We start from the raw sequence: 27,718 nt of genomic DNA, 5'->3' as shown, positions 1-27,718 counted from the left end.
ACTCTCAAAGTTATTTGTTACATCATACTCTTTTGGTTGGATCAATGAAATTGTTTAAAGTTGTCTTTGTTATCTTTCAATTCAAAGCTTGTATCAAAAGAAGGGATTGAAGGATTTTGTTGTAAAAGATGAATGAATTTTGTAACGGAGAAGCTATATACCATTACTAAATTTAAGAGGCATGATTTTCATATGCCGCAAATCAATGCACAATTATTGAATGATAAGGATTTATGGGATATTGAAGTTGGAAACATAAACAAGCCACAAAATGTAGATAAAGTCACAAAATGGATAGTTAAAGATCATAAGCAACATTTTTCAACATTTTTCATCGGTGTTGGATTATTGGATGCGTACTTGCACACATTGATCTTATAAAGACCTCAACACAAATATGGGGATGGTATTAGTACATTTTCTAGATCCCAAGCTTCTAGTGCCAAGATTCCAATCAAATAAAAACTTTTTGGCCTAAAGATGAATGAATCTGACTTGATTTTTCAATACGTAAATGCATTTTGACTTATTCTCAATCAACTTGTTGGTATTAATTCTAAGATTTAAGATGATTATGCTAAAGCAATTTTATTGAGTAGTATGCCTTAAGTTTTGATAATGTCGTATCTACTTTAAACAAACTTAATTTGAGTTTGAAAAGTGTGATTTCTTCCTTAATTGATGAAGATATTTGACTCCAGAAAAATCACTTGATTAATGAAGAAATTGCTTTGCTTGTCAAGAATAGGTCTACTATTTCAATAGGGGAGACTTGATGAATTGTATTCAACATGCCAAGGATCTCATTGATGCAAGTTCAAGACAAATAAAGCTTTGGCTGCCATTGATATCAAGATAGAAGATTGTGGTTTTGCAATACAAAATAATGATTTATCCACCATGACAATGAGGAGGAATATATTTGTTAAGGACTAAGTAGGGACAAAGAGGAGGTTGGAGGAATCTTATCATCTTGAGATAGCTTCTTGTTTAGAGATGGTACTTTGCAAGTGAAGCACCAATTCTACATTTGTGTCCCTTCTTGGAGTAAGACTGGGCTTGGTGGTTTCACGTATTGTATCTATGGATGGTTGAGTAGTATGCTGAGATCCACAAACTTAGTGATTTATATTTAGTGATAGTTGGGTATATCCCGATCCTTCGAAGAAATATTGTTGTGGATAATTAAATATGTCTCGATTCATTTGCAGAATGGTATTCTTGTGAATAGTTGAGTATGTCTCAATTCACAGGTCTTGTTCAAACTTAGGACATTTGTTGATGTTGTCAATTTGGTGTGTTAAGGATGAATGAGGAGATATGGTGGAGATGGTTCATTTGATTTCTAGATGGGCTGCTGTGTTCAATCGACAGGTTTTGTCCTTTGTTTGATTGATGTAATAAAGGGGGGAATGTTGGAATTAATATTAAATCTATAGTATAAATTAGATAAATAAATAAATAAACAGGTGTTAGTTTTTTAATATTAGTAATTGATAAAGTTGGTTTTGGGAGTTACTTTCTTGTAACATAGTTTGGAGTCTGAACAGTTTTGTATGGGAAAGCAAGGCTTTATAAGCCAATGCAATGTATTTTATAATTGACATTGGAGAATTTCAAATGGTATTAGCTTTTCATATCATTCAGTGTTGTATATCTACGACAATAGTTTGGTTTTTGCAATTAGTTTCTGCATATGCTCTACCATTTTTTCAATTGAGCCTACAGAGAGTTGCTTTTATCTAAGACTTTATACATTTGCAACTTTTGTGTATCTTTTCTTCTATGCCTGAAGTAACATGAAGTAATAAATACAAAACAAAAATACTTGTCTTTGTAACAGTTAATAATTGTTTTTATCTTTTTACTTTTTAGTTGTAATTACTGAATCAAATGTCTTAGGATTCTTAGATAGCTTAAAGAAGAATTGCGAATTTTGTGTATTTGATGCTTCTATGCCTTGTGTGATTTGGTGTAACAAAAACAAAAGGAAATTTTTTTGTATAACTTAAAATTGAGTCCTTGACAATTTTTTAGTAGTAAATAGTAAATTTTGTTTTGTTTTTGCAATGGCAATACACGTTCCTTTAGTCTTAATGACAATGAGGAATTTAACATGTTGAAAGATCCAAAAATTGGTAGTGAAAATTGGGGAGGAGAAAGGGTAGCTGAAGCAAGCACTCAAAGTGGTAGATGAAGTTCCATAAGAAGTTCCCATTATGACAATTTGCAACAAGAATAGATGTGAATAAAATAGTTTAATATAGGGGAGTTGCATTGATGGAAATGCCATTTTTGCCCACTCAATATCAAGTAGCAAAGCTAGTGTTAGTGCACGCCTCCTACACATCTTTGATGAAGGGGTTGGGGTATGTGGAGAGCTTTTGCCTAAATAGAGAGTTGAGATACAGTGGAAGAGTGACGTCTTCATAGCTTAAGTTACTTGGCATTGGCTCCTTCTATAACTACTAGTAATTGATATGCACGAGTTATTAGTTTTATGTGGTGTGTAGTAAGCTTAAGGGGAATCATGTAGCAATGGGTTAAGTTACAAATTTGTTGGTAGATATATTGAGATGAGACAAATGATGTCGTGGGAAACTATTGTTTTTACTCTTCTTATTTTAAGAAGACTTTGTTGAATGTTGAACGAGTTGGGCTTTCATATGTGGGACCAAGAACTATTTGAAGAAAATTGAGTACCATTATCCTGGATAAGAACTATTCCAAGATAAATGTACTAATGGAAGTAATGAAGGTCACATGGGGGTATCACTTGGATGCAACATTATTATGGATGGTTGTGAAGACATTGGACATCCTCTACTCATCAATGGAATGGTCAAATGTAAGTAGAACCTTTATTCATTAGGGTAGTTGACTTCTCAAGGAATTGTAAGTATGGAAATTTTCTTTTTTAGATCCTTAGAGATGCTATTTGTTGTAATCAAGGAACACTAAGAGGGGGGGTGAATCAGCGTTCTGCAAATTTTAACTTTGTTAATTTGTTCCTTCAACCACTTAATACATTGAACCAAAAGAAAGATGCAAGAACACAAAGCAATCAACCACAACACCATAACACACAAATTTTATACATGGAAAACCCGGTCAAGGGAAAAACCACAGTGGAGATGAGACCCACAAATGAGTATACTCAAATATAAAGTTTTACAATGGGAATGCACATGCATTCAGGCACACTGCCTAGAGCTCACTGCTTAAGAAAGAGAGGCTCACTGCCTACAAATGAATTACAACAAATTACTGAAGTATATGAACCATAGTTGAAAATCTCGGACTCACCACGGACTCGGCAAACCAAAAATTTGGACTTGGACTCGGACTCGTGAAAGACTCGCGAAAGACTCGGCAAAAAAAACCGTAGTTTTACAAAAAAACATAAAGAAATTAATGCATCTAGAGAACATAAGAGCCATAATTGAAACATTACACATGTCATATGATCAACAAATGCGCAATATTTGAAATTTCATCATTCATACTCATAGTTTCAAACTTTCAACTCTAAAATGTATAATACCAAGATTTCTTCAATGCTAATTATGTTGTTATATGGAGCCTAATCAGACTCGGAGGTTAAATTTTCCCTACTTCCATCAGCGCAGTTTCCCCCTATATTTTTTGATGGGGGTTTGGGGGCAGCACCCCCAAGTTGGGGTCAAGGGGCAGCGCCAAAAATACTTTTAATATACTTTTATTATAATAAAGGCGTCGGGTGTTATTTTTCTATTGGCCCACGTCCAATTAGGGTTACCCCTTAACCCCCAAAAAAGTCAAAAAGGGGGGGAGTTACGCCAAATGAAGGCCAAAAAAACGAAAAAAACTCAGTTTTAAAGCTTGCCTGATGGTTTTTCTAGGTCTCGCGAGTCTGTGCAAAAGACTCACGAGTCTTTCAAATGGACTCGCCAAGGACTCGGCCTGATGGTTTTTCTAGGTCGTGCGAGTCCATCTGAAAGACTCGCGAGTCCGTGCAAAAGACTCGCGAGTCTTTCAAATGGCCTCGCCAGGACTCGCCTCGCGAGTCCTTGGCAAGTCGACTCGTGGCTCCCACGGACTCGCGAGTCCGTGGCGAGTCCACGAGTTTTAAAACTATGATATGAACTAAATAATAGCATCTACAAATGTTTGATTATAGTTCCGGTTAAGCACATTTTACAAACATTTCATATTCTGCCTTATATTGCTCTAATTCATTGTTCTACCATAATCCGGAGCACAAATCTCTAATTTGCGCACGTGAAACTGCGCACAATCGATCATCAACACATTTCACATACCCACCAATATCCAAAATGATCATAACAATTGATCTTATATCCGTAACAAGAAACCACATCCATCGCTAGTCGGCTCAAGAACACTTAGAACATTATTGAAATGTGTCCACATAGTCGGCTCAATCCGTACTCAAATACCAATACGGACCAAAACAATTGTCCACACGCTACCTCAACCCTCAAAGAAAATACCTAGATCACAAAAACCATCACCAAAAATGATCCACATAATCCGCATAAGGATTATCAACACAAATCTGCCATTCTGCACTGCCAAACTGAAAAACGATACATAGAGGCTTCTAACTCACGAACGAATCACCACCAGAGACTAAAACTCTGGAATAGAGCAATCTAGACATCCATCTACCTTCCTGTTGACGTGTATTTTGTACACTATCAAACACAGAATAAAATACCTAAAGGTACCTTATCCTCTCTTGAGTAAAGCCTCTGATTGTTGAAGATATCGCGAAAAAGGATCAATCAGGATGACTTCAAGGTTCTTGTATCTGGGTCTCTACGTGTGGATAAGCTCTTTGTGGTATGATGTGATTTGCTGGAATCACAAGGGGACTTACATTTGATGATTGAACTTCTGATTTTCTTTGAATATTGCTGGAACATAGGCTCTTACTGGCTTTGACTTGAAAAAAAGGAAAAAAGATGAGGGCGAAGAGAGGATCTAATCCTAATACTAAGAATGTAGGAGCAATGATTGATCTTTGATGAAACTCTAACTAGGTCTTGTTTTGACATCGCAGGACCATCTCCACAAGGCTAGTGCGATCTTCGAAGGGAAGCTTTATGATGTTCAAATCATCATTGCAGGCATAGACACCATCAGGTTGATGCATATCAATGGAGAAGCGACAATTGAAGTTAAGCTTAAGCTGAACAATTCCAGTTGACTACACAAGGCAAGTCTGCAATCAACAAACTGCTAGTAGTATGGATATGCGAATTTCACCATCAATCAAGCATATTTCTTCCACTCATCTAATAACATGAAATCAAATATGAGAAGTATAAAGACCATGCAAATTGTCGAATTGACCCATAAATTTCACCATTTCTTCAATGAAGTTACAAGTCTTTTACAACAACCTCTTGGCAACAATCTTTGCCTTCTCTCTCTACTCTACTCTTAATTGCTATTCTAATCACCTTCTAACTACTTTCTATCTTCTAACTGCTTCAACTATTTACATACTATCTCTAATTGCTCATTGCCTTTTCAAAATGAAATGCCAGGGCTTATATAGTGCCCACAATACAATTCGATGGCTTAGATCAATTCGAGATCAATGGCCAAGATTCAACAATGAAAACCCTAATTAGGGTTTGTTACAACCATTACATAACATTTAATGCTTGACCAATGATAAAATTGTATTGCTTGGACACATGTCCTCTCTAGAAAATTCCACCAATGAATAGCCGGGGTAGGTACATCGGAGTTTGTGCCACCTTCCATGAGTTAGGTACATTGAATCTGGACATGTTGAGGTGGACCACACTGACTGGAGAAGTGATGACTAGGATGCCACCTCGTCTGACACTTGTAACTTGGTAAATATTCAACTTGGTGTTGTTGAGAAGCTAGCTTTAATTAATTCATCTGGAACTATTTGCTTCTTCAACGAACCCTTGTTCTGACTTCTTGTGTCCTTGATTTGCAGGATGATGATGTACCTCGCCTTGGAATGCTGGATTTGGAAGAGGTCGCCCTTGATGACGTTAGTCCAAATAAGATCGTCCTTGTCGATGCTAGGCTGGATCGAAGAAGGTCGTCCTTGTCCTTGCTTGATCGTCCTTGATCTGGCTTGATTTTCCTTGAGGAGAGTCTTTTGACTTGTGGATCTTTCGAGCTTGGGAGTCGCCATCTTGGTACCTACACAACATTTCAAAATTAGTAATATATCTTTGAAAAAAATTAAACTTTAAAAGGAAGATTCAAGATTTTAATTAGGAAACTTCATGATAAATCTTGAGTTATCATTTCCTAATTTAGGATTTTCAAAGCAAAATTTAAATCTTCAAAAATGTTGCCAAGGTGATTACGCCATACCTCCACTTGGGAATTAATTCTAAAAAATGATGTAAAAATAGGAGAATTCGCTAGGCAAAATGTAGATCAAGACTCCCTTTAGCAAAATGCGCCCCCTTTAGCTTGGAAAAGAACTCCATCTTCCACTAGCTTCTTCAAGATCTGGAAATTCGCCTTCAAATGTCTTCAAAAATCTGGAAATTATCCTCCAATCTAGCAAGAAATACGCCTCTCCAATAGCCTTCAATATGAATTTCGCCCTTCTTAGTCTCCACTCCTGGTAGAAATTCGCTCCTCAAATTGCTCTTCCAAATCGCACTTGAAATGATGAGTGAATGATTTGAATAATGAAAAACATGCCTCAAATATATAGAGCGCTCACCATTTTATTTCCATGGGCCGACTTGGAAAAATAGGCCAAAAGATAAATAAAAATTAATAAAAGAAGAGGCCGACTTGATAAAAACATTAAATAATACCCCAAGCGCTCCAATTTTATTTTATTTTTTTAAAATAATAATAATTAATTTTAAATGCCTTTATAATTAAAAAAAATTCGATTTTTAGGCTCAAAATTAATTATTAAATACCATGCGCACTTATTAAATGTCAATTTAATTTTTAAAATATCCTGGAGTTCTAGCGAAATTGGTATTTAATGTAATTTGAAGGATATTTGGCGCCCAATCATGAAAAATAATGGCTATTAACAAGATCGCTCTGGTCCCTTGGTGAGGGACAGGAGCGATTTCACCTTTTGCCCTTGGTTTGTGTCTTTCAAATCGCTACTTCAAGTTTGGAGGCAAACAATGATCTTCGTTCGTCCTTTAATGCATGTTCAACCTGCTTCTTCAAGGCAAAAACGTGCTTTCCCAAGATTTTCGCCCTGGTCCTTGAGTGAAGGACAGGAGCGCCTTTTGCCAATTGTCATCAAAATTCGTGGTCCTTGTAAATCCTTTCCACCTCGAGGCATTTTAAACATCATTTCAAATTCGCGCCTTGGCTTAGATTTGTCCAAACTTGGCGAGAAGGACTGGATATTAAGTTTTTCGCCCTGGTCCCTTGGAGAGGGACAGGAGCTATTTTGCAAATCCAAGCTTATCCGTCCTTTGTTAGCCTTCCAAATTATATTCAATGGATAAATCATGTTTTCCTTGGTCTCTTCAAATCATAAAATTGTCTTGATCCTGCAAGAACAGTGCAAATTTGAAATTCAAGCTCCGGTCCTTCAGTGAGGGACGGGAGCACTTTTGCAATTACAAGCCAATTCGTCCTTTGCTAGCTTCGAAAATTATCTTCAACGGATCGATTGTGTCTTCCTCCACCCACCTCAAACGCGAAACTTGCTTTCCTTTTGCCAAAAACTTGCCTTGAGGGAAAATCGCTATGGTCCCTTGGAGAGGGACAGGAGCACCCTTTGAAAATACCCCTGGTCCCTGGGTGAGGGACAGGAGCGAACTTGTCATTTAGGTTGGTTTTCTCCTTTGTGGCCCACTTAAATTATATTCAACGGACAGAGCACACTCCCCTTGGCCTCTTTCAATCGCAAAATTATTTAAGTCTTGTGAGGATAATGCAAATTTGGGATTCAAGCTCCGGTCCTTCAGTGAGGGACAGGAGCGATTTTTGCTCTCAGGGCCAAATCTTTTTACTTTTCACTTCAAATTTCCTTCGCTGAGGAAAATATCATCTCTTTACACGCCATGAATAAAAGTTCGAGTCCAAACAAGGTCTAAAAATGTGTATATGAATAAAATCGCTCTGGTCCATTGGTGAGGGACAGGAGCGAATTTACCTTTCTAGACAAATACTCCATCATTTCATCGTCCTTAATCAAGTCTGGATGCTCTATCACGTTCATTTTGTCCTCCATCATGCCTTTGATGTCTCAATTTGTCCAAACAAGGTCAGGAATGACTCCACTAAGCTTTTTCGCTCTGGACCCTTGGTGAGGGACAGGAGCGATTCGCCTTGGACCCTTGGAGAGGGACATGAGCGCTTTTCGCTTTGGACCCTCAGTGAAGGACAGGAGCGAAATTTGACTTTTTGAACTCTCTATCAAGATAATTTTTATGGAATATAACATTTAAGTATAAGTGACAAGTGACATTTCCTTCTATCTTTCTTCTTTCTTATACTTTAAGTTATATTCCATATATACTTTCAGGGTGTTTGAGAGTGGTTTCAGACCTCCAGGAGTTATATTGCAAAATCTAGTTTTTTGAGGTTTTTCAGTTTCCAGACTTAGTCAAATTCAGGATCAGGACATTCCAGACTTAGTCAAATTCAGGATCAGGACATTCAGACTTAGCCCAAATTTCAGGACATTCCAGACTTAGCCAAATTTCAGGATCAAGACATCACTCAAGCCGGACTTGCTATCCTATTGATCTCCCCGACAACACTCAAAATGCAAGGGCCAACTGACAAAACCCTAAAAGACCTACAAAACAAACCCTAAAAAACAAAAAACATGGGTCCCCATTTGCAATGGGGCGATGTGTGAAAACGTCACAACACTTCCCTGAAATCTGCAATACAAAATGATAACCCGGAAAGAGGTAGCAATCAAAATACTGAGCTCTGTTGGATACTCTGTTCTAGCTTGCCGGACTTGAACCAATCTCTAATCTGACTTTTGGTAGGATCAAATCACATAGTGGGGATGGGATAACTGACTTGGGTTGCCATCAATGACAACACCGAATGACCTATGCAATGTCGCTTGCCAAGAATCTCTCCCTGTGGCATTGATGGCAACACTAAGTGAAAAATGGCTAAGTGTTGGAATTTGTACCAACATACACTGCAAAACTCAAAAAATCAAAATTCCAAAACTCCCAAAGACCCCCCTGAGATGATTATAACATTTTTCACTACCCTACACTCCCCCTTTGACATCAATGGCAAAGGCGGGGTTCCACATACCAAACCTTGTACAAAAAGCTTATGAACAGATTGCATATGTACAAATAGATTTCATCAACTTACAAAAACTTAAATACGTCTGCAAAAATGTTTTTCAATAAACTCAAATCATTGTGCCAACCTTTCTTCAGACTCTTCAAAATTGAGATGTGGCCACTGAAAATATATGTATGCATCTCTGTCGACTGAAGATCTGAGTGATCATTTGTGGCTATGGCATCTTGGGCTTCATTCAAGGCATTGAACATTGTCTCCATCTTGGGACCAATTAGACTTCAGAGGTCACCAACCCTACTGACAACCTTGTCCTTATTATGCATTAAACTCGTAATCTTGTCAAGCAAAGAAATGACTTGACCTTCTTGACTAGCCACTGAGACAATCAAAGGATCAAAAGATTGAGATATACTTGTCTATTGTTTTTCATGCTCCTTGATCTGTTTCTCAATATCCTTAGTAAACTTGGACAATGACAAACATGATTTGTAGACACTGCCTCCTTCAGATAAGACATCTTGAATACTCTTAACACAAGTGTCTAACAAAACTCTATCATTTGCAATCATTCCCTTTAGCTTACTGAACCTTTTTGAATCAAACTCATTTCGGACCTTGACCTTTGTTGACTTTTCAAGAGATTCAAAATGAGTACTTACAAAATTGATTAGGCTTTTTGGCTGATTGGAGGGAGTATCAGATGAATCCTTGACATATGGAGGCATGATTTTCTCCAAGACACTAGATGCAAGCTTGAGTAGCTCACTGTCTTCAATATGAGGTTTCAACATCTCCTCCCTTGCCTTAGCTTGAGCAAATGATGCTAATTGCAATTTTTGAATAGGGGATAGAGTGGCTAAGTTGATAGGACCTTGAACCAAATCATGATCAAACAATTCTTGCTGATCCTTCTCCAAGATCTCCTTCATTGCCCCTGTAGTGTCTCTTGCTTCTATAACAGGTTCTTTGGCCTCAACCTCCTTCTCCTTAGACACTTTCTCTGCTTCTTCCTTTGATGGGACTTCATTCTTCATAGATGTCTTAGTTGACTCTAACCGAGGATTCTGAGTATCTTCAACTGCATTTGCTTTCACTGATACATTACCACCTTTATTCAATTCTTCTTCACTCGGAACAGAAGGAGCATTCACCTTAACTTGTTCATCTTTTGATTGCATTTCATGAACTTCCGGAACAAATGAGTCACCACCACCATGAGCTTCCTCAGAGACAACATCAAATTGGTTCTTAAGTAGGATTGACTTCAAGATCTTCTTTGTATCTTTGATCACTTCCTCTGATTGCCCAATCATGAGCTTATTAATCTTTGTCTTGCTACTGAAATCCTTTTTGGCCTCTTTAAGTATTTTATTTATTTCTTCCATAGATATCACCGGACATAGATCGACTAAGATAAATTCTCTCAGTCTATCATCCTTAGCTTGAGCACTAACTCTTTTCATTTCCAAGACATCATATAAACTTTTGGGAATTTCTGACATTATCTCTACAAGAATTCTATTGAATTTGTTCAAATATTTGATAGTGGCTTCTTCTAGAGTTCTTTGACTGACCTCATCAAACTTATCATAGAATTCAGAGAGTGGTTTTAAGTTACCTTGCACTGTAACATCTTTCTCCACATCTCTAATTGACATACCGGATTTGTCAGAATCAGTCTTCATCTTCTTTACTTGCTTGCTCTCCACCAGAGGGCTTGTCCTTAGAAACTTTTGATGCTTTGGTGCCCTTGGACTTCATCTTCTTCACCTCTTAATCAGATTTAGTCTCTTCATCATAAGGAACAACAATATACACCCTTGTGCCCTTATCTTTCTTCCTCTTTCCTTCTCTACTGGATGATTTGGCTTTAGATTTTACAAAGCTAGTTGGCTTTTGGGAACAGGAGGAGGGTGGAGAGCTTCTGAATTGTCTTGATTTTGTGGAGCAGGCTTTCGGACTAGCTTTCTTAACCTTGACTGGCTCCTCTGCAACTGGCATATTCCTTTTCCTTGCCTCCCGGATTGCTTCTTTGGTAATGCCAATGCTCTCCGTGTACTCCTCTATTTCCTTTCTCACTTTCTGGACTATCTCAGGCTTCTTGAATTGCTTATGCAGTTGCAAGTCCTCAACGAATGTACCAAACCTTTCCTCAGAGACATCAACGGGCTTACTCAACAGATGTTGAGCGTACACCTCCAATATCTGCTCATCTACCTCATACCCCATGGGCATGATCCATACTGTCCTTAACTGCTTCCATTAAGCATTGATCAATTTCAACCATGAAGCAAATTGTATCTTTGTATTTCTCCACAACCAATTTAGGGATCCTTTCCCTAGCCTGCATCATACTTTTGAAATTCTTGAAGTATCCTCAAAGTGCAGCTCTTCATGCCTTGCTATCTCCAATGCTATATAAAAGATCTCTGATTTGTACTGCTACCAGTCTCTCACTTGCCTATTGCACATTACTAATACCCGAAACTTCATTCATAAAATAGAAGAATATGCATAAGATCAAAGTACCATATTTGAATGTATTCTTCTTGTCCTTCTTGATTGAAGTGAGATTCTCCAGCAGTTGGCTTCGGAGTAGCTCACATAGGTCATACTCCTTGTTCTCCTTCACCATCTGGTATGCAACATAGATTGCAGTACCAGATACCGAAGTCTCCCTGCTGGAGTGATAAACCTTGTACCCAACAACCATAGAAGCAAACTTCACATCTGGCTCAATAATTTATTGATCGTCATAGCCCTTTTATTAAATTTGGAACCGGTTGCATCGGTAACCATTTGATTCTTCACAGACTGGAGCGCGGGCAAACCACCGGATGAGCTAAACCCTATGACTGTTCTGATTACATCCTTAGTGATTTTGAATGGCTGATTCAACCACATGAATTTATCATGAATTCGACTCACAACATATTGGACCCACTCATTCTCGTCAAACACTGGAAACCTAACGCCCTGCGCAAAATTATTCTCCTTCAAGGCATTGAATTCGGGCTTGATCTTGAAATTCTTTCCCAAAATCTGATTGGAGTACAGATTTAGCAACTGGGATCCTCCTAATTCCTCAAGATTTGTATGAATGTATGCATTGATATGGTCGACATGAAGAACACCGTACAAAATTGATGAAAATGCACCTAGCGGATTATCTTCTACCAATTTGTAAGAGTGCTTCTTCAACTTTGGGCATGATCTCTCAGTAATATCAACTACCAACAGAGTATCCATTTTCAGAATTATCAAATTCACAAACTCTTTCAAAAAAATACCTTACTTTGCTAGACTAGGGTTTCACGCATAAATCTTCTTTACACTTCGATCAGTGGGAAATCTGCTTGCAGAGTGCTTTCAGCTTCTTTCTCTTGAACGCAAAGTGACAAATGAAAGGGTTAAGTTGCCTTTTATCATTCGCATATCTAACTTTTTGGTGCAATAAATGCGCTTGCCCTAAACTTTCCAGACACCTTGCTTTCATAGATTGCTCACAAAAATTCCCACTCAAATCATCAATAACGCTCAATCTCTACCGGAGATTCTTCCAAAACATCTACAATATCAAAATACAACTACTGACAATCTACCGCATTCCGACACCAACTTCTGGCAGGGAAGAATAAGATTATCTTAAAAAATCCCCCTAGGCCAAAGGCCTTAACTAATTCCCGGAGGAATTTCCAGCACCAGAGTCAAGTGCGGATCCATTTCCTGTATCAAAATCTTCTTTACCCATGTCTTCTTCATTTGATTATTGATCTCATCCACTTTTGCTTTTCCTTTATCATCTGTCTGCACATTCTTGTTCTTGTTTGTCGGACCATTCCTATTCACATTTTTGCTTCTACAAAATCTTGAAATGTGACCAGATTTGTTGCAATTATAGCACACAACATTTCTTTGTCTGTAATTCCCTTGCTTTCCTCTTGATATGCATTGATTAGCAATGTGACCAAATGTACCACATGCATAGCATCTAACATTCCTTCTATTTGGAAAGTTATTCATCATACTTCTGCATTTACTTGATTTATGACCATACTTATTGCAATTGAAACACTGACCGGAGAAAGATGGACCATTTTGATTTATTCTAGTTCTGCATTGACTAGTTTTATGACCAAATTTATTGCAAACAAAACAATTGCCATTGAACTTTTGAGCATTAGGTTGTCTTATCGGAGACCTTTTAGCTTTGTTCTTTTGATATTCTGACTTAGGATTGCTATAAACACAAATAAAAGAACTTAAGAAAACTTAAGAGAACAAGAACACAACAAATTATCCTGGGAAAACCCTCCACCTGAGGGTGAAAAACCCAGCCACACCAAAATAGATTTTATTGAAAGCTCAAAATAAGTACAATTCTGTCACACTTAGAAGACAGTCATTTTTACAATGATTGATAATGCTTCAAATAGAAGATGACTGTTAGAAAATCGCTTACAAAATAATGTAGAATATGATGTCAATAGAATGAATCTGCACACCTCAAAGAACACAGTTGAACAAAGATAATAATCCCTGAAGATTAGAGTAGATACATATTCCCAACATCCTTCTCCTGAGAATTTAACCAAGAGATCATCAAAACTGAATGTATATATAGCCCACACAAAGACCCAATAGAATCCAAGAAGAAGAATACTGAAAGTGGAAAGCCAAACATCATCGACATACTCCATGAGCTGTTGAACTTCAACGGAGGAAAGAAACGTTTGTCCAGCTAGACAAGGTCGGTGACAGCTAAGAGGAAGTCAATATAAGAAAGATGAAACTGATACACTTTAGAACTTTTTAAGAAGCAATTCAAAAACAAATGTAGAGCTCGAGAATTTCATAAACTGGCAGGCATGATTTCTGCTGAAGTTACCATCTTTAACAAATCAGTGTTCAGCAAATTTTAACTTTGTTAATTTGTTCCTTCAACCACTTGATACATTGAACCAAAAGAAAGATGCAAGAACACACAGCAATCAACCACAACACCATAACACAAAGATTTTATACATGGAAAACCCAGTCAAGGGAAAAACCACGGTGGGGATGGGATTCACAAATGAGTATACTCAAATATAAAGTTTTACAATGGGAATGCACATGCATTCAGGCACGCTGCCTAGAGCTCACTGCTTAAGAAAGAGAGGCTCACTGCCTGCAAATGAATTACAACAAATTACTGAAGTATATGAACTAAATAATAGCATCTACTTATGCTTGATCTACATTTCATATTCTGCCTTATACTTTTCTTATTCACTTTTCTACCATAATCCGGAGCACAAATCTTTAACCCGCGCACGTGAAACTGCACACAATCGATCATCAACACCTTCCGCATACCCACCTATATCCAAAATGATCATAACAATCGATCTTATATATCCGCAACAAGAAATCGCATCCATCGCTAGTTGGCTCAAGAACACTTAGAACATTATTGAAATGTGTCCACATAGTCGGCTCAATTCGAACTCAAATACCAATGTGGACCAAAACAATTGTCCACATGCTATCTCAACCCTCAGAGAAATACCTAGATCACAAAAAGAATCACCAAAATCGATCCACATAATCCGCATAAGGATTATCAACACAAAACTGCCATTCTGCATTGCCAAACTGAAAACCGATACGTAGAGGCTTCTAACGCACGAACCAATCATCATCGGAGACTAAAACTCTGGAATAGAGCAATCCAAACATCCATCTACCTTCCTTGAAATCCACAATACAAAATGATAACCCGGAAATATGTACCAATCAAAAAACTGAGCTTTGCCAAATACTCTGTTCTAGCTTGCCGGACTTGAACCAATCTCCAATCTGATTTCCGGTAGGATCAAATCACATAGTGCGGATGGGATAACTGACTTGGGTTGCCATCAATGACAATACCGGATGACTTGTCCAGTGTCTCTTGCCAACACCATTGAGGAGATTGGCCTTCTCAAAATATCTATTGGACTATGTCGTGTGCATTCCATGTTAATGTACTAAGGACATTAATGAAAGTGAATGTATCAAACAAGTTGTAGCTGATGCAAGAGATGTACAGATGTTTGTCTGCAATCTTTGCATGCCACAAACAATATTTTAGTCCTCCAAAAACAGAATTCATCAAAATAGTTGAAACTGGATAGGCATCGCACATCATTATATTGGAGAGAATGATTGAGTTGCAAGAGCCCTTTCTTAATTATCATGGCCTGAGTGGAATTGGTGCATTGAGTTAAATACATACAGGGGCTGAGGGTGAAGAGTGACACTTTTTAGTCAGTTTCCAAATGCATTATCTCCATTATGTATCTGATTTTCATGGTGATTAGGTATAGGGACTTTAATAGTCCCAACCTCGGAGGTTACTTATGAGCAAATGAAGGCTGTTGTTTAATAGAGAGACCTCACTTTGTAGTTCTATAAGGATTTAAGAAGGCTGTTGCATATGGCTATCAATGCTCTAAACTTGAACTGGTATGTTTAAAGGCTTGGTAGACATGGAAGTGAACAGACTCTTAATGAAAGCCATTAAAAAGATGAACTTTATAGAGGAGGCATGCTGATTTGACATGAGCAGACTAAATTTTTTGAACTTAGGGGCTATATGAGTTTGACAAGATAGAGTCCGTGATAGTTGCAAGGGCCTCCATCAAGATAAACATGTTGAGTATATTGGCTCTTATCATAAGTTTGGGGTTCCTCTATTGCTGAGAGGAATTAGTCTACATACAACTTCATCCACTCTATCAAGAGGAACATGCTTGCCTCTAGGAAATTGGAGAAGCTTGTGATTGCACATGGTGCCTTGTGTCTTATAGATCAAAAGATGGTTGAGTATAGGGGAAGTGTAATGACAAAATGGTATGTAGACTAGGGATTTGATACACGTTGATGAGGATTAGGTTTCCCATATAGGGTTAGTTTGGTTCAGTTGCAAGAGCTAGACGAGTTGAGTAGCATTAGTGACAAGGAGTTTGTCGTGGAATTTGCATTGGATGATGACTTAGATAAGGCAGTATATTTTTGTAGTAATCCACATATTGTATCTTGAACTTGATGAATACCGAAGTTGCCTTTATGGGTATGGGCACGGGTATGGGTACGAGCAATTTTTTGTTGCCCTTGTACACACACACACACACACATTAAACATTTAAAGAAATATACAGAATTGTAAAACTAAATATTTACATTTGATAGTATGATACTTCATCATTGACTAATGCCAAATGCCAAAATGGTAGTGATAAAGATAAATATAATATGCCAATTGATAGTTAAAATTCAAAGTTTAAAAACTCGGACTCGCCACGGACTCAGCAAACCAAAAATTTGGACTCGGACTCGGACTTGTGAAAGACTCGCGAAAGACTGCCAAAAAAAAAAACCGTAGTTTTACAAAAAAAACATAAGGAAATTAATGCATTTAGAGAACATAAGTGCCATAATTGAAACATTACACATGTCATATGATCTACAAACACGCAATATTTGAAATTTCATCATTCATGGCAGCATATTCAAGTTTCGCACCATATTCAAGTTTCAAGTTTCAACTCTAAATTGTATAATGGCAGCATAAGTTTATAAATGTTCACAAAATTACATATAATGATATGTCCAAGTCCAACTCCAAATGTGAAAAACAACAATGAACAAACCAAAGAGAACACTACATCTTCTTCTTTGTATTTTTCCTAATATAGCTCAATTTTTCAGGCCTTGAGCTAGAAGTAGTAGAAGTGGGTGTTGTGGTATCTAAATGGTGAGATGATTCTTCTTCAAAGTCAAAGTCCTCGTCCTCGTCCTCATCTTCATCCTCCATTTCATCCAATCTTGCTCCTTCTGCATCTTGTGCTGCTCCTCTCTCTATTTCTGCAATTTCTTCTTCGGTAAGGAGGACATCGTCACCATCATTTTGTTCATTCATGGTCCAATCACCATATGGATCAATTTCATCCAAGTTAATGGCCTCATGTGAAACACCCTCCACTTGTCTAACTCGAAGGCGAAGGTTGTACCAAACAAATACTAGATCATTGAGCCGCTTTTGTGTCAATCTATTTCTCTTCTTTGTGTGAGTGCTCTCAAATACACTCCAATTTCGTTCACACCCAGAAGCACTGCATGGCTGAGACAAAACACAGATAGCTATCTTTTGAAGATTAGGCGTGCCAGCACCATAATTCTCCCACCATAAATCTACAAAAAACATTTAGAAATATTAGAATTGAGAAAAAAAATGTAACAATCAAGTTTGTAGGTTTTTTCTTGCACTATTGAACTAAGTTAATAAATTTTTTACTTGGTTGTTGTTTTCCTCTCCTATCAATTGCTAGTTGTGATGAGAAGAGTCTCCCCTCTGCACTTTTGTAGATCTTGAACAATGAACATTTCCAAATTCAGAAATAGATAGTCAAAGTGTCAAACTCAAATTCAATAATGAACATTTCCGAATTCATAAATAAAGATAGAGCAATTGCAAATGTCAAATCTCACCTCCAACTCATCAAGAACCTTGTCTCTCAACTCAGGATCAGGCGTCATGTTATCAATGCATGTAATAACACCTGCCATGACCTCCTCATCAACCCTAAATGAATCAGAGAAGTAGAATTTCGGGTTCAAAAAGTAGGCGAAGGCATGTATCGGTTGGTGGAGTTGGTTTGTCCACCTACGATCAATGATGCGCCAAAGGATTTCACATTTTCTTGTATTTCCACGATAGTAATGTGAAATGGCCTCTTTGGCCCCATCCATGGCCTCATAAATGAAACCCATTGGCATGCCCTCTCCATCCACCATACGAAGAACCCTTACCAAAGGTTCTGTCACCTAAAAAAATGAAAACAAATTTTAAATTAGTACAAAATCAACCCCTAAAAAATAAAATCAGCAAATAGACAAGATTGTATAAACTTTACTTTTGTGTTTGTTACTTACCGCAGTCAACTCCTCTCCACTTTTATTGAACCCTTCATCAAAAACAATGCTCACAATCTTCTTTGCTTTAGGTCTTTTGGAGTATGCAGACCCCAACCAAGCATTTGACACAAACATCTGCTTAAGATGAGGAATCGCACTAAGAATGCTCTGCAAAGTGATGAAGTGGCTAGCAAATCGTGTCACTCTAGGTCGCACAAGGTCCTTGCCATTTGTGTGTTTTCTCATCAAAGCAAGCACCCAAGTATGGTTGTAGATGAATTTGGTGACACTTCTTGCATCTTCAACCACCTTTTTCACCCATCCAATCTTCCCAATGTCCTCTAGCATCAAGTCCAAGCAATGTGCAGCACAAGGACTCCATGTAATTGAAGGATGCCTCTCCATAAGCATTCTACCTGCAGATACATATGCTACTGCGTTGTCCGTGATAATTTGGACAACATTCTCAACTCCAACTTCCTGAACCACACCATCCAACATATTACACAAAGTCTCTGCATTTTTTATTTCATTTGAGGCATCAATAGACTTTATGAATACCATTGCACCATTTGAAGCCACCAAGAAGTTGAGAAGAGTCCTATTCCATCCGTCTGTCTATCCATCAGATAAAATGCTGCATCCTTTTCTCTTTCGATACCTTTTTTGATCATCAACCACATCTTGTGTATTTTTTACAGCTTTCTCTAGCAATGGCCCACTGCAGTCATAACCTGTTGGGGCCTTAAACCCCTTACCCGCAACTGTTACTGCATTAACAAAACCTTCCCAATACACATTGTTTGCTGCATTGAAAGATAGATAATTCTAAAACCAAAAGTTTGAAGCTGCTATCCGTGCTTGTTCATGCTTCTCTCTATTCCATCTTGTACCTTCAAGTGAAGGTTGTGCACCTGGAACATTGCGTGGTACAAAAAAATTAGGGTCTGATCTAACAGGAGTGCCACTAGCCTCACCCTCATTGTCACCAAAAGATGAAAGTGATTGACGACCCCGAGTGTGACCAATGGGACCCGAAGTGGACAATGTGGGATTCATTGCAGCTGCCATGGCTTCTTTTGTTTTTTGCCTTTCTTCCTTTTGCATATCATTCTCAGCAAGAATGGCCTTCATCTCTCTGATAATCTCAGGAGTTGATTTGGGGCATGCCTCCACACTATATCCAGGTATTTGTGCAAGGTGATATTTTAATCTATTGATTCCACCAGTCATCCATTTTGTAAATTCGTTGCAAGTGACCTCCCCCTTTTTGCTTCCTGGAATCCCATATTTCCATGCTTTATCTCTTTGTCTTCCTGACCTTGGGGTTGCCCTTGGAGTTGAACTTGCCATTGCTGATTTAACATGAAAAAAAAAAATCAGCAGGGTTTTATGGAAAATCAACAAAAAAAAATGACAATGAATCATTTGGGAAAAATAGCATTCAAAAACAAGAAAAAAATATGAGGAAATAACTTAGGAAAGGAAATAGAAAAAAATTTGGCATATACCCTTGTTTTTCAAGATTTTTTTGAGTTTCAAAACATTGAAATGATTCAAATGAAAAAAAAAGAAAGAGAAATTTTTTTTTACCTAGATCTCTTTTGCTGATTTTATCGTCTTCTCTCTCCTTCTTTAAACCCTACAAACCTGCTATAACCAAAGAAAATGCCAAATGAGTTGAAATTTAAAAAAAAAAAAGAGTTTGTGTTTTCAGGAATAATTTCTTGGTCCTGTGAGTCCTTGCGAAAGACTCGCGAGTCCGAGCAAAAGACTCGCGCGAGTCTTTCACAAAAGACTCGCGAGTCTTTCGCAAGGAGGACTCGCCAGGACTCGCCTCGCGAGTCCGTGGCGAGTCCGCGAGTTTTTAAACTATGAGTTAAATATTTAATATTTATGTTTATTAGTAGGCATTTAATAGTGATAAATTTAGTTTTCTAAGTTCTTGATTCTGGTCTCCACTCCTAGGCGAGTCCGTGGCGAGCCCGCGAGTTTTTAAACTATGAGTTAAATATTTAATATTTATGTTTATTAGTAGGCATTTAATAGTGATAAATTTAGTTTTCTAAGTTCTTGATTCTGGTCTCCACTCCTAGACCCCCTCATTGTAATCAAATTTCTTATATGACAAGAGATCCCACTAACTAGTGGGGGTTTGGGAGTGGAGACCCTAATGGGTTTGAGGGGCAGAAATGATAAGCTGCACAAGTTAGATGTGAGAAAAACCCAATGATAGATGGAAGTGAAGAGAGCAAAATGATCTTTGTATTGGGTGAAATGATGTTTTGAGGGACATTTTAGGGTTTTTGGATGAAAAAATGTCATAAAAGTTTTTTTTAATTTGATATTTTGATGCTTAGAGCCTTTGGGTATCCTTGTGTATGCTCGGTTATGTACTAGGGCTTTCCTAGACGCTTGGGTACGTAGCCAGGGCGTACCCCCGGGTGAACCCGTACCTGGATGTACCTAGTATGGGTGTGGGAAGCCTAAAGGGCATACCCAGTAACATAGATGAATAATATGCTTATCAAATAAAAAATGTTTGTCATTATTCGTGCTGCTTGTCATTTTCTCAAACTTAGTATAAATTTTAGCTTTTTTATTGTATTGTCAACTGCCAATTTGTTTATATTTTTTGTTTTAATTATTTTTTCATATAGTAGTTTTTACATAATTTTTTTAATAGCTGCTCCCACAATCATCAAAATTTGGAAAATATTTGCAATCTATGAAACCACATGCCTTCAGCTCCAAAATACAGAGAAGCTGTTAAAAAAGTTAAATTAGTCAAAGTTTGGATCATAGACACAACACGATCATCTCCAAATTATTTGCATTTTAGCTAAAGCCTTTTCTCTGCAAAATCGTATAAAAAACACCACTTGCTTTTGTGCATGGAAGGCCACATAATGGATAATGTCATTGCAATCCAAGAGCTTTTACACTCATCAGAACAACAAAATTAACTGATTCTCTTCATAGAACTTGACATTTCTGAGGCCTTTGACAGGTGTGTTTGGAACTTCCCACTTCAGACCTTGGTCAAGTTTGGTTTGAGCAAACAGCTGGCCAATTGGGTAGGAAATTGTATCTAACCACATCTTTTGCCATTGCTATAAATGTTGAAAAATATATTTGGAGTTCGTATACACTCTACTGCTGGGCAACAATGTTATTCAATGTTATTCACCTTGGAACAGACCGGTGCCTGTGCACATAGCACTAATTTCTTAAAGTTCGTCATGTTAATCAGTTAATGTAGTTTTGGAGGATGGGAATATAATTGAAGACTGCTTTTTTATGATGCAATGCATAACCATAAGCACTGTGTGCTGTTATGGTCATTTATAACTCTTCTGTTAGTTTGGTTTTATATTTATGGAAGTATACAATTTAGTTGACATTAATTTTTGGAGAGTGGAGATGTTCTTACACAGCTGGCATTACTGAACCACCCTGTGGTTGGCCTAAATTTTAAGGTTATAAGGCCACAGTTATTCTACTTAGTGCAGGATATACAAGAATTTGCTAAATGGAACAGGTGAGCAATGGTGTATTCTCCCATTCTCATCCAATCATGAAATCTAAGTAATTGATGCATGAGCATAGATGAAATTTAGTCATGCCATGTTTTTCCTTCTGATGAAATCGGTAATGTAGTTCAAACATCGTAAATAAATGTTTGGGAAGTTCATTTGTATTTGAAAATTGAAAGCATCATCAAGACATCTTTTTGTTTGACAGAAAATTTAGCTGGTAGGAGTGAGCAATAGTTATTATAAATAGGCTCGCTTGCATAATTGATTATGATATTGATGACTTTTAATGTCCTTCAGGGCAACATGGTCTGTAGAATGTATATCAAATTTTGTTTATTTGTTCAGAGGATCATTCCTGTGAGAATTTAGTTTAAGAATAAATTTCATGAACTCTGTATGGTGCATAGTGTAACAAATTATATAGAAGCTACTGATTAAGTTAAAATCAATTCCAAGATCAACTATATGATACTTTACTATTGAGTAGCTTTTTTCATTGTAGTTTCTAGTGTCAAATTTTGCTAATAGATATTTTAGTTTTGGAGATTAGTAAAAGTGTTTTCAATATGTTTATTATCTTCATGTTTGATTTTTGTCAGGCACCTGTAAGTGGATTTTCATCTTTGGAAGGAAAACAACGCCCTATTGGAATACTGAATATGCAAAGAAATGGTCAATCTTTAAGTGGTACACATGTTAACGATTCTAGATCTTTATCTTCTTCAGCTGTCAGGCCTTTTGGATTGCAATCTACAAGGACTGACTCACACAGCGATATATTTCCTGAAAGACCCAGCCAGCAAGAATGCCAACACTTCCTAAAAACAGGGACCTGTAAATTTGGTGCAGCTTGCAAATTTCATCATCCAAAGAGAACTGAACTATCTGTAAGCATTTATCCCAGGATATGAGGATAACATCGTGTACTATATTCACTTTTTCTTTTCTCGTTTAGAGATATTTTCTTTGCAGTTGAATAGTTCTTACTTATAATAAACATAAACGTTTAATGTTCAAAAATAGCTATACATTTTCCATTAAGAATAGATTGTCAATTGTTTTGAGTGTGATCATGGTCTGAGAAATTTCTTTCTCAAAGATAGCATTATATGTTCTTAAAAATGAATTGTTAATTTTTTTGTGTAGGGTCCAAAAAGTTTGTTGCCATCTTCAGAAAACAAACAACACTCCATTGGAATTGATTTTGAGAACAATGTTAAACAATTGAATGATCAAGCTACAAGCACTCAAGGATCTGTTTACTCAGTGTCTAAACCAATGCCTTTTGCATCCATGGTCCCTGCAGTACAATTACAAGCTACCATTCAGAACTGCAGATTCCCCGAAAGGCCTGGTCAGCCTGAATGTCAGTATTACTTGAAAACAGGTGATTGCAGATTTGGCGATGGTTGTCTATATCACCACCCTAAGGAAAGATTCGAACAATCGACTGAAAGCATGCTTAACCCAACAAGTCTCCCAGTGAATTATGTAAGTACTTTTGGTATGATATCTAAGAACTGCTTTGCATATTTTGAGCAAATTGCCATCTACTTTGGAAACCATTCTTTATTGCAATATTTTTGATTAAGTGAACAAACTGTTTACAACGTTTCTGTTTAGGCCATGGCTTTGTTTTTTAAAGGCTTGTGCATTTTTTTCTTAGGTTCATGCCAGTCCATTCTCTTTGAAAGAAGAGATGCAAGATAAAAGCGCAACAAACATTGCAAATGCTATGAAGCACCCTAATAAGCAACATATATATTATGCAACTATGGATGGAACTGTAGCACTGGATCCAGAATTTGCCATGCAGAAAGAGATATATGCAGAAAGGCCTGGGCAGCCAGAATGTCAACATTACAAGAAAACAGGGGTTTGTAAATTTGGTGCAGCTTGTAGATATCACCATCCTAAGGAGGGCAGTGAGAAATTTTCTACAAGTAAGCTTAGTTAGATGGGCTACCCCTGCATCCTATTAGTGCTTCTGTGCTTATTTTCGCCCTTCTTTCTAGTTGCTTAGTAGTTTGTATTTGTTTTCACACAGTGTTAATTCCTTTATTCAAAGAAAGACCTTTCAGAAAAACTGTGTGGGAGACGTTGATGGCATTTTCTGCTTTTATTGCTCACATTTATTTTATTGTTTTGATGGAAGGGTAAAGCCTGCACACGCATTTTACAGTGAGTATGGTGTCCACAAATTTGGACTGATGTGCAAATTTGACCATCCACTGATGGTCCCTAGTAGCAATCCATGAGTTCATTCGAATGCTGAACTGCCCAACGATCAACTTTCTGAAGACATTTCAGAAACATATGGATGATTTCTGTTCCTTCGGAAACATGGCAAAGGTTGAATTATGTGACATTAACTTCAAAAATCACCAGAAGTTGTTGGCTCTTTTGGCCCAGATTTGAGACTCAAGTGGTAAAAGCATTGTTATATATAGTGGTGTTGCTTGTTCGAACTTATCAGAATTCTATATGGAAAGCTATACTCAGCTACAAAACATTTTCAGTTATGTTAATGTTGCACATAATGCTTATGTATTGCAGAGTATTAATGTTCCTAATGAGAAACAACTTAACTGATCCTGACTACAAATAAGGTTCCAGCCTGTAATTAGTGCTCAAATCTGTCCATCACTTTCCTTATATTTCCAATCTTCCGGAAGTATACAACACATTTTGTGTTTTGACAAATTCCAACTTTACTACCTCAGTTATTAAATCAGGAACAAGGTTTAGCACATTAACGTTGGTTGCAGGTGGTAATTAGGGTGTTTGTTTCCATTTTTTACCAAACAAGGTGACTGATGATCTATAGAAAGCTGATTAGCTGATCTCTCTGTGTTTTGAAATCACCTTTATAATGGCTTTAAGCTACAGTTGTAATATTTCTAATAAATTATTTGGCAGTGTCACAGGTTGTTTGAAAAATTAGTGTTCATTTTAATATTTACTCTGTTGACTAATAGTGACTAATTTCTAATTTTATTGGCAGCCCATGAGACTGATTTTACTTTCAAATCTATCCTGGGAATTACTTAAAATATATTAAATGTGCTGTGTTTTGTATTGTGTTGTTCTGAGTATTCTTTTGGCATTTGTTGTTAAATTTGTGCCCTAGTTCAGTAATCAGATTTGTAACATTTAATTATTTGTTAGCATTTAGTAAATCATAATCAAGTAAATACACAAATGAAACAAGAGAGCAGGAGACAAACACAAAATAATAACCTGGGAAAACCTCAAGGAGGAAAAACCCAGCATCAAAGACCCACAGGTCAGATTATGTATTCATTTTCAATTGTACAAATACAATATTTAGCTTGATTTTCCAGATCTGATCCTCTTTTGTATATCAGATCTGTCCTTCTAGATACACCAAGTCTCCACCAAAAATGCCTTATATCCTTTGGACAAGTTCACACAATCCTCTTCAAGTTTCACACCTTTTAATTGCAGAGATAGTTCGCTAATTGCATGTGATGAAGTGAAGTTGTATTTGCAAGTTGACTTTATTTATACGAGTCTTTAACCTTTGTTAAATCCAAGTCAGCCTTCCTCCTTTTGGCGCCAATTTATTTATTTGAAGCATGGAGCATTTTAGGGTGGCGTGAAAGTTATAGGGCCTGAGCTTATCTTGGGGGCACGTTACCCCTTTAGGATAGGACCCAGTCCTATATGGGTTCAGATGTTACCTTAAGGCAATCCGAACCCATCTTGCCTAGTTACAAACAACACTCCCTCTTAACTAGGGAAGAAGAGAGTACATAATATGAACCTTTAGAGTTCCATCTAGCACACAAGCATAGAATTACATCTTCCACCTAGCACACAAGCATAGAATTACATCTTCCACCTAGCACACAAGCATAGAAAATGTAATACACAAGTGGGTCTTTACATAATTACAATTTTCCATCTAGCACACAAGCATAGATTGGACACATTTCATTCTTGCACACAAGCAAAGAATGATCAAAGTGCAACAGGTAGGGTCATTGAGATTGGAGCTCCTCCTTAATCAGGGTTCCATTTTCCACAATACCAAGTCTGTCTCTGAAGTATTCAAACTTCACTCTGGATAAGGGTTTGGTAAGGATATCTGCAACTTGTTCATCTGTGTTAATGTACTTAGTTGAATGGCGCCTCTTTGCACCATATCCCAAATGAAGTGATAGTGTGTTTCTACATGTTTGGACCGGTCATGGAACACAGGATTTATTGACATCTTTATACAGTTTTGATTATCACAATGAATGGTGGTAGGACCACTAGCTTGCCCAAATAATCCAACAAGGAGCTTGCGAAGCCACACTGCTTCTTTGGATGCAACAAATGCTGCAATGTATTTAGCTTCTGCAATGCTTAATGCTACCGAAGATTGCTTTTTACATGTCCAAGAGATCACTACAGAGCCCAAGTTGAAACAGATACCTGAATTACTTTTCTTGTCCTTGACACTCCCTGCCCAATTTGAATCTGAGTAGCCTTCCAAGAAGATTGAGGTATTAAGTGAATATTTTAGCTCATAACCAATAGTGCCACGTAGGTATCTTAGAATGTGCTTGGCAACAACCAGGTGAACAAGTTTAGGTAAGCTCATGAACTGACTGAGGGCATTCACAACATAACAGATATCTGGCCTAGTATTGACTAGGTACATCAAGGATCCAATCAACTGCCTGTACTCAATTGGATCTACAAAATCAGAGTTAGCTGCAGAAACACTTAACTTCTTTAAGTTAGATTTCATAAGAGTATACATGGGTTTACAATCCATCATTTTAAATCTTTTCAAAATATCAATAGTATATTTTCTCACTTCGAAAAATTTCATTGGATTTTTGCCATACTTCTAACCCTAGGAAGTAATGCATTAGACCTAAATCCTTCATTTCAAATTCTGAGGCTAATTCCTTCTTACATCTTATGATTAATTTTTTTTTACCAGTGAGAAATAAATCATCCACATACAAAACCAAAATAAACATCTCATCATTATAAATTTTCAAGTAAATGTTACCATCAACATCATTCTTGCAAAATCCTAAGCTTAGTAAGTACTTATCAATTCTTTTGTACCAAGCACGAGGAGCTTGTTTGAGCCCATATAAGACTTTCTTCAACCTGCAAACATGAGAATCTCTTTTATGGATTACATAACCTTTGGGTTGCTCAATATAGACTTCCTCCTCAATGACACCATTGAGGAAGGCTGTCTTAACGTCCATTTGATGCAGCTCTCAACCTTTGGCTGCAACAATAGCTATTATAGATCTAATAGAAGTATATCTAGCAACAGGGGCAAAGGTTTTTTCATAATCTATTCCTTCCTTTTGAGAAAAACTACGAGCTAAAAACCTAGCTTTATATTTTTCAATACTACCATTAACACTGTTTAATTTTAAATAACCATTTAGAAGAAACAACAAACTTACCTTTGGGTCTGGGTACAATGTTCCAGACATCATTCTTGATGATAGACCCATACTCTTCATCCATGGCTGATTTCCAAGCATGATGGGATATGGCTTCTTCAACATTGTGAGGTTCAGACTCAATGATATTACACATCACGAAAATGTAGTTGGCGCGATTTTAGAGTCCCCTGCTATCTCTAAAGGTTCCTCTTGGAGCAACAAATCCTTCAGCATCTTGAATCGTGTTTCTCACCCAAAGTGGTCTCTTCTTGCAGACCACAATATCTTGAGGTATATCTGTAGAGTCCATGGGTTCTGCTGGGTCATCCTGAACTTCCTGATCCGAAAGGTTAGTGGACTCCTTCTGTATCTTAGGGTTAGTATCAACTTTTGAATCTTGATTTTCAATCACCATATCATTATTATCAGATAATGAACCTTTAGATCTTTTGAAAGCAATATCTTCATCAAAAGTTACATCTCTACTTACCTCAACATACCTTTGACCTGAAATGTAGATCCTGAAGGCTTTGG

At 37.2% G+C, this 27,718-nt stretch overlaps 1 protein-coding gene across 1 annotated transcript in view; it reads left to right on the top strand.

The window, feature by feature from the left end:
- Positions 1 to 24,600, top strand: part of LOC131060671 (zinc finger CCCH domain-containing protein 66) — a 125,723-nt gene extending 101,123 nt beyond the window's left edge. The window contains exons 6-9 of the mRNA XM_057993992.2: positions 22,355 to 22,642; positions 22,902 to 23,246; positions 23,422 to 23,698; positions 23,911 to 24,600. Of these exons, the coding sequence (XP_057849975.2) occupies positions 22,355 to 22,642; positions 22,902 to 23,246; positions 23,422 to 23,698; positions 23,911 to 23,915 (915 nt within the window). The 3' untranslated portion in view covers positions 23,916 to 24,600. The remainder of the gene's footprint in view (positions 1 to 22,354; positions 22,643 to 22,901; positions 23,247 to 23,421; positions 23,699 to 23,910) is intronic.
- The last annotated feature ends 3,118 nt before the right edge of the window (positions 24,601 to 27,718 follow it).

Source organism: Cryptomeria japonica, chromosome 10 (genome assembly GCF_030272615.1).
Source record: "Cryptomeria japonica chromosome 10, Sugi_1.0, whole genome shotgun sequence".
NCBI lineage: Eukaryota > Viridiplantae > Streptophyta > Pinopsida > Cupressales > Cupressaceae > Cryptomeria > Cryptomeria japonica.
The sequence above is the reverse complement of the archived record's forward strand: the minus strand, read 5'-3'. Positions and strand labels throughout refer to the sequence as shown.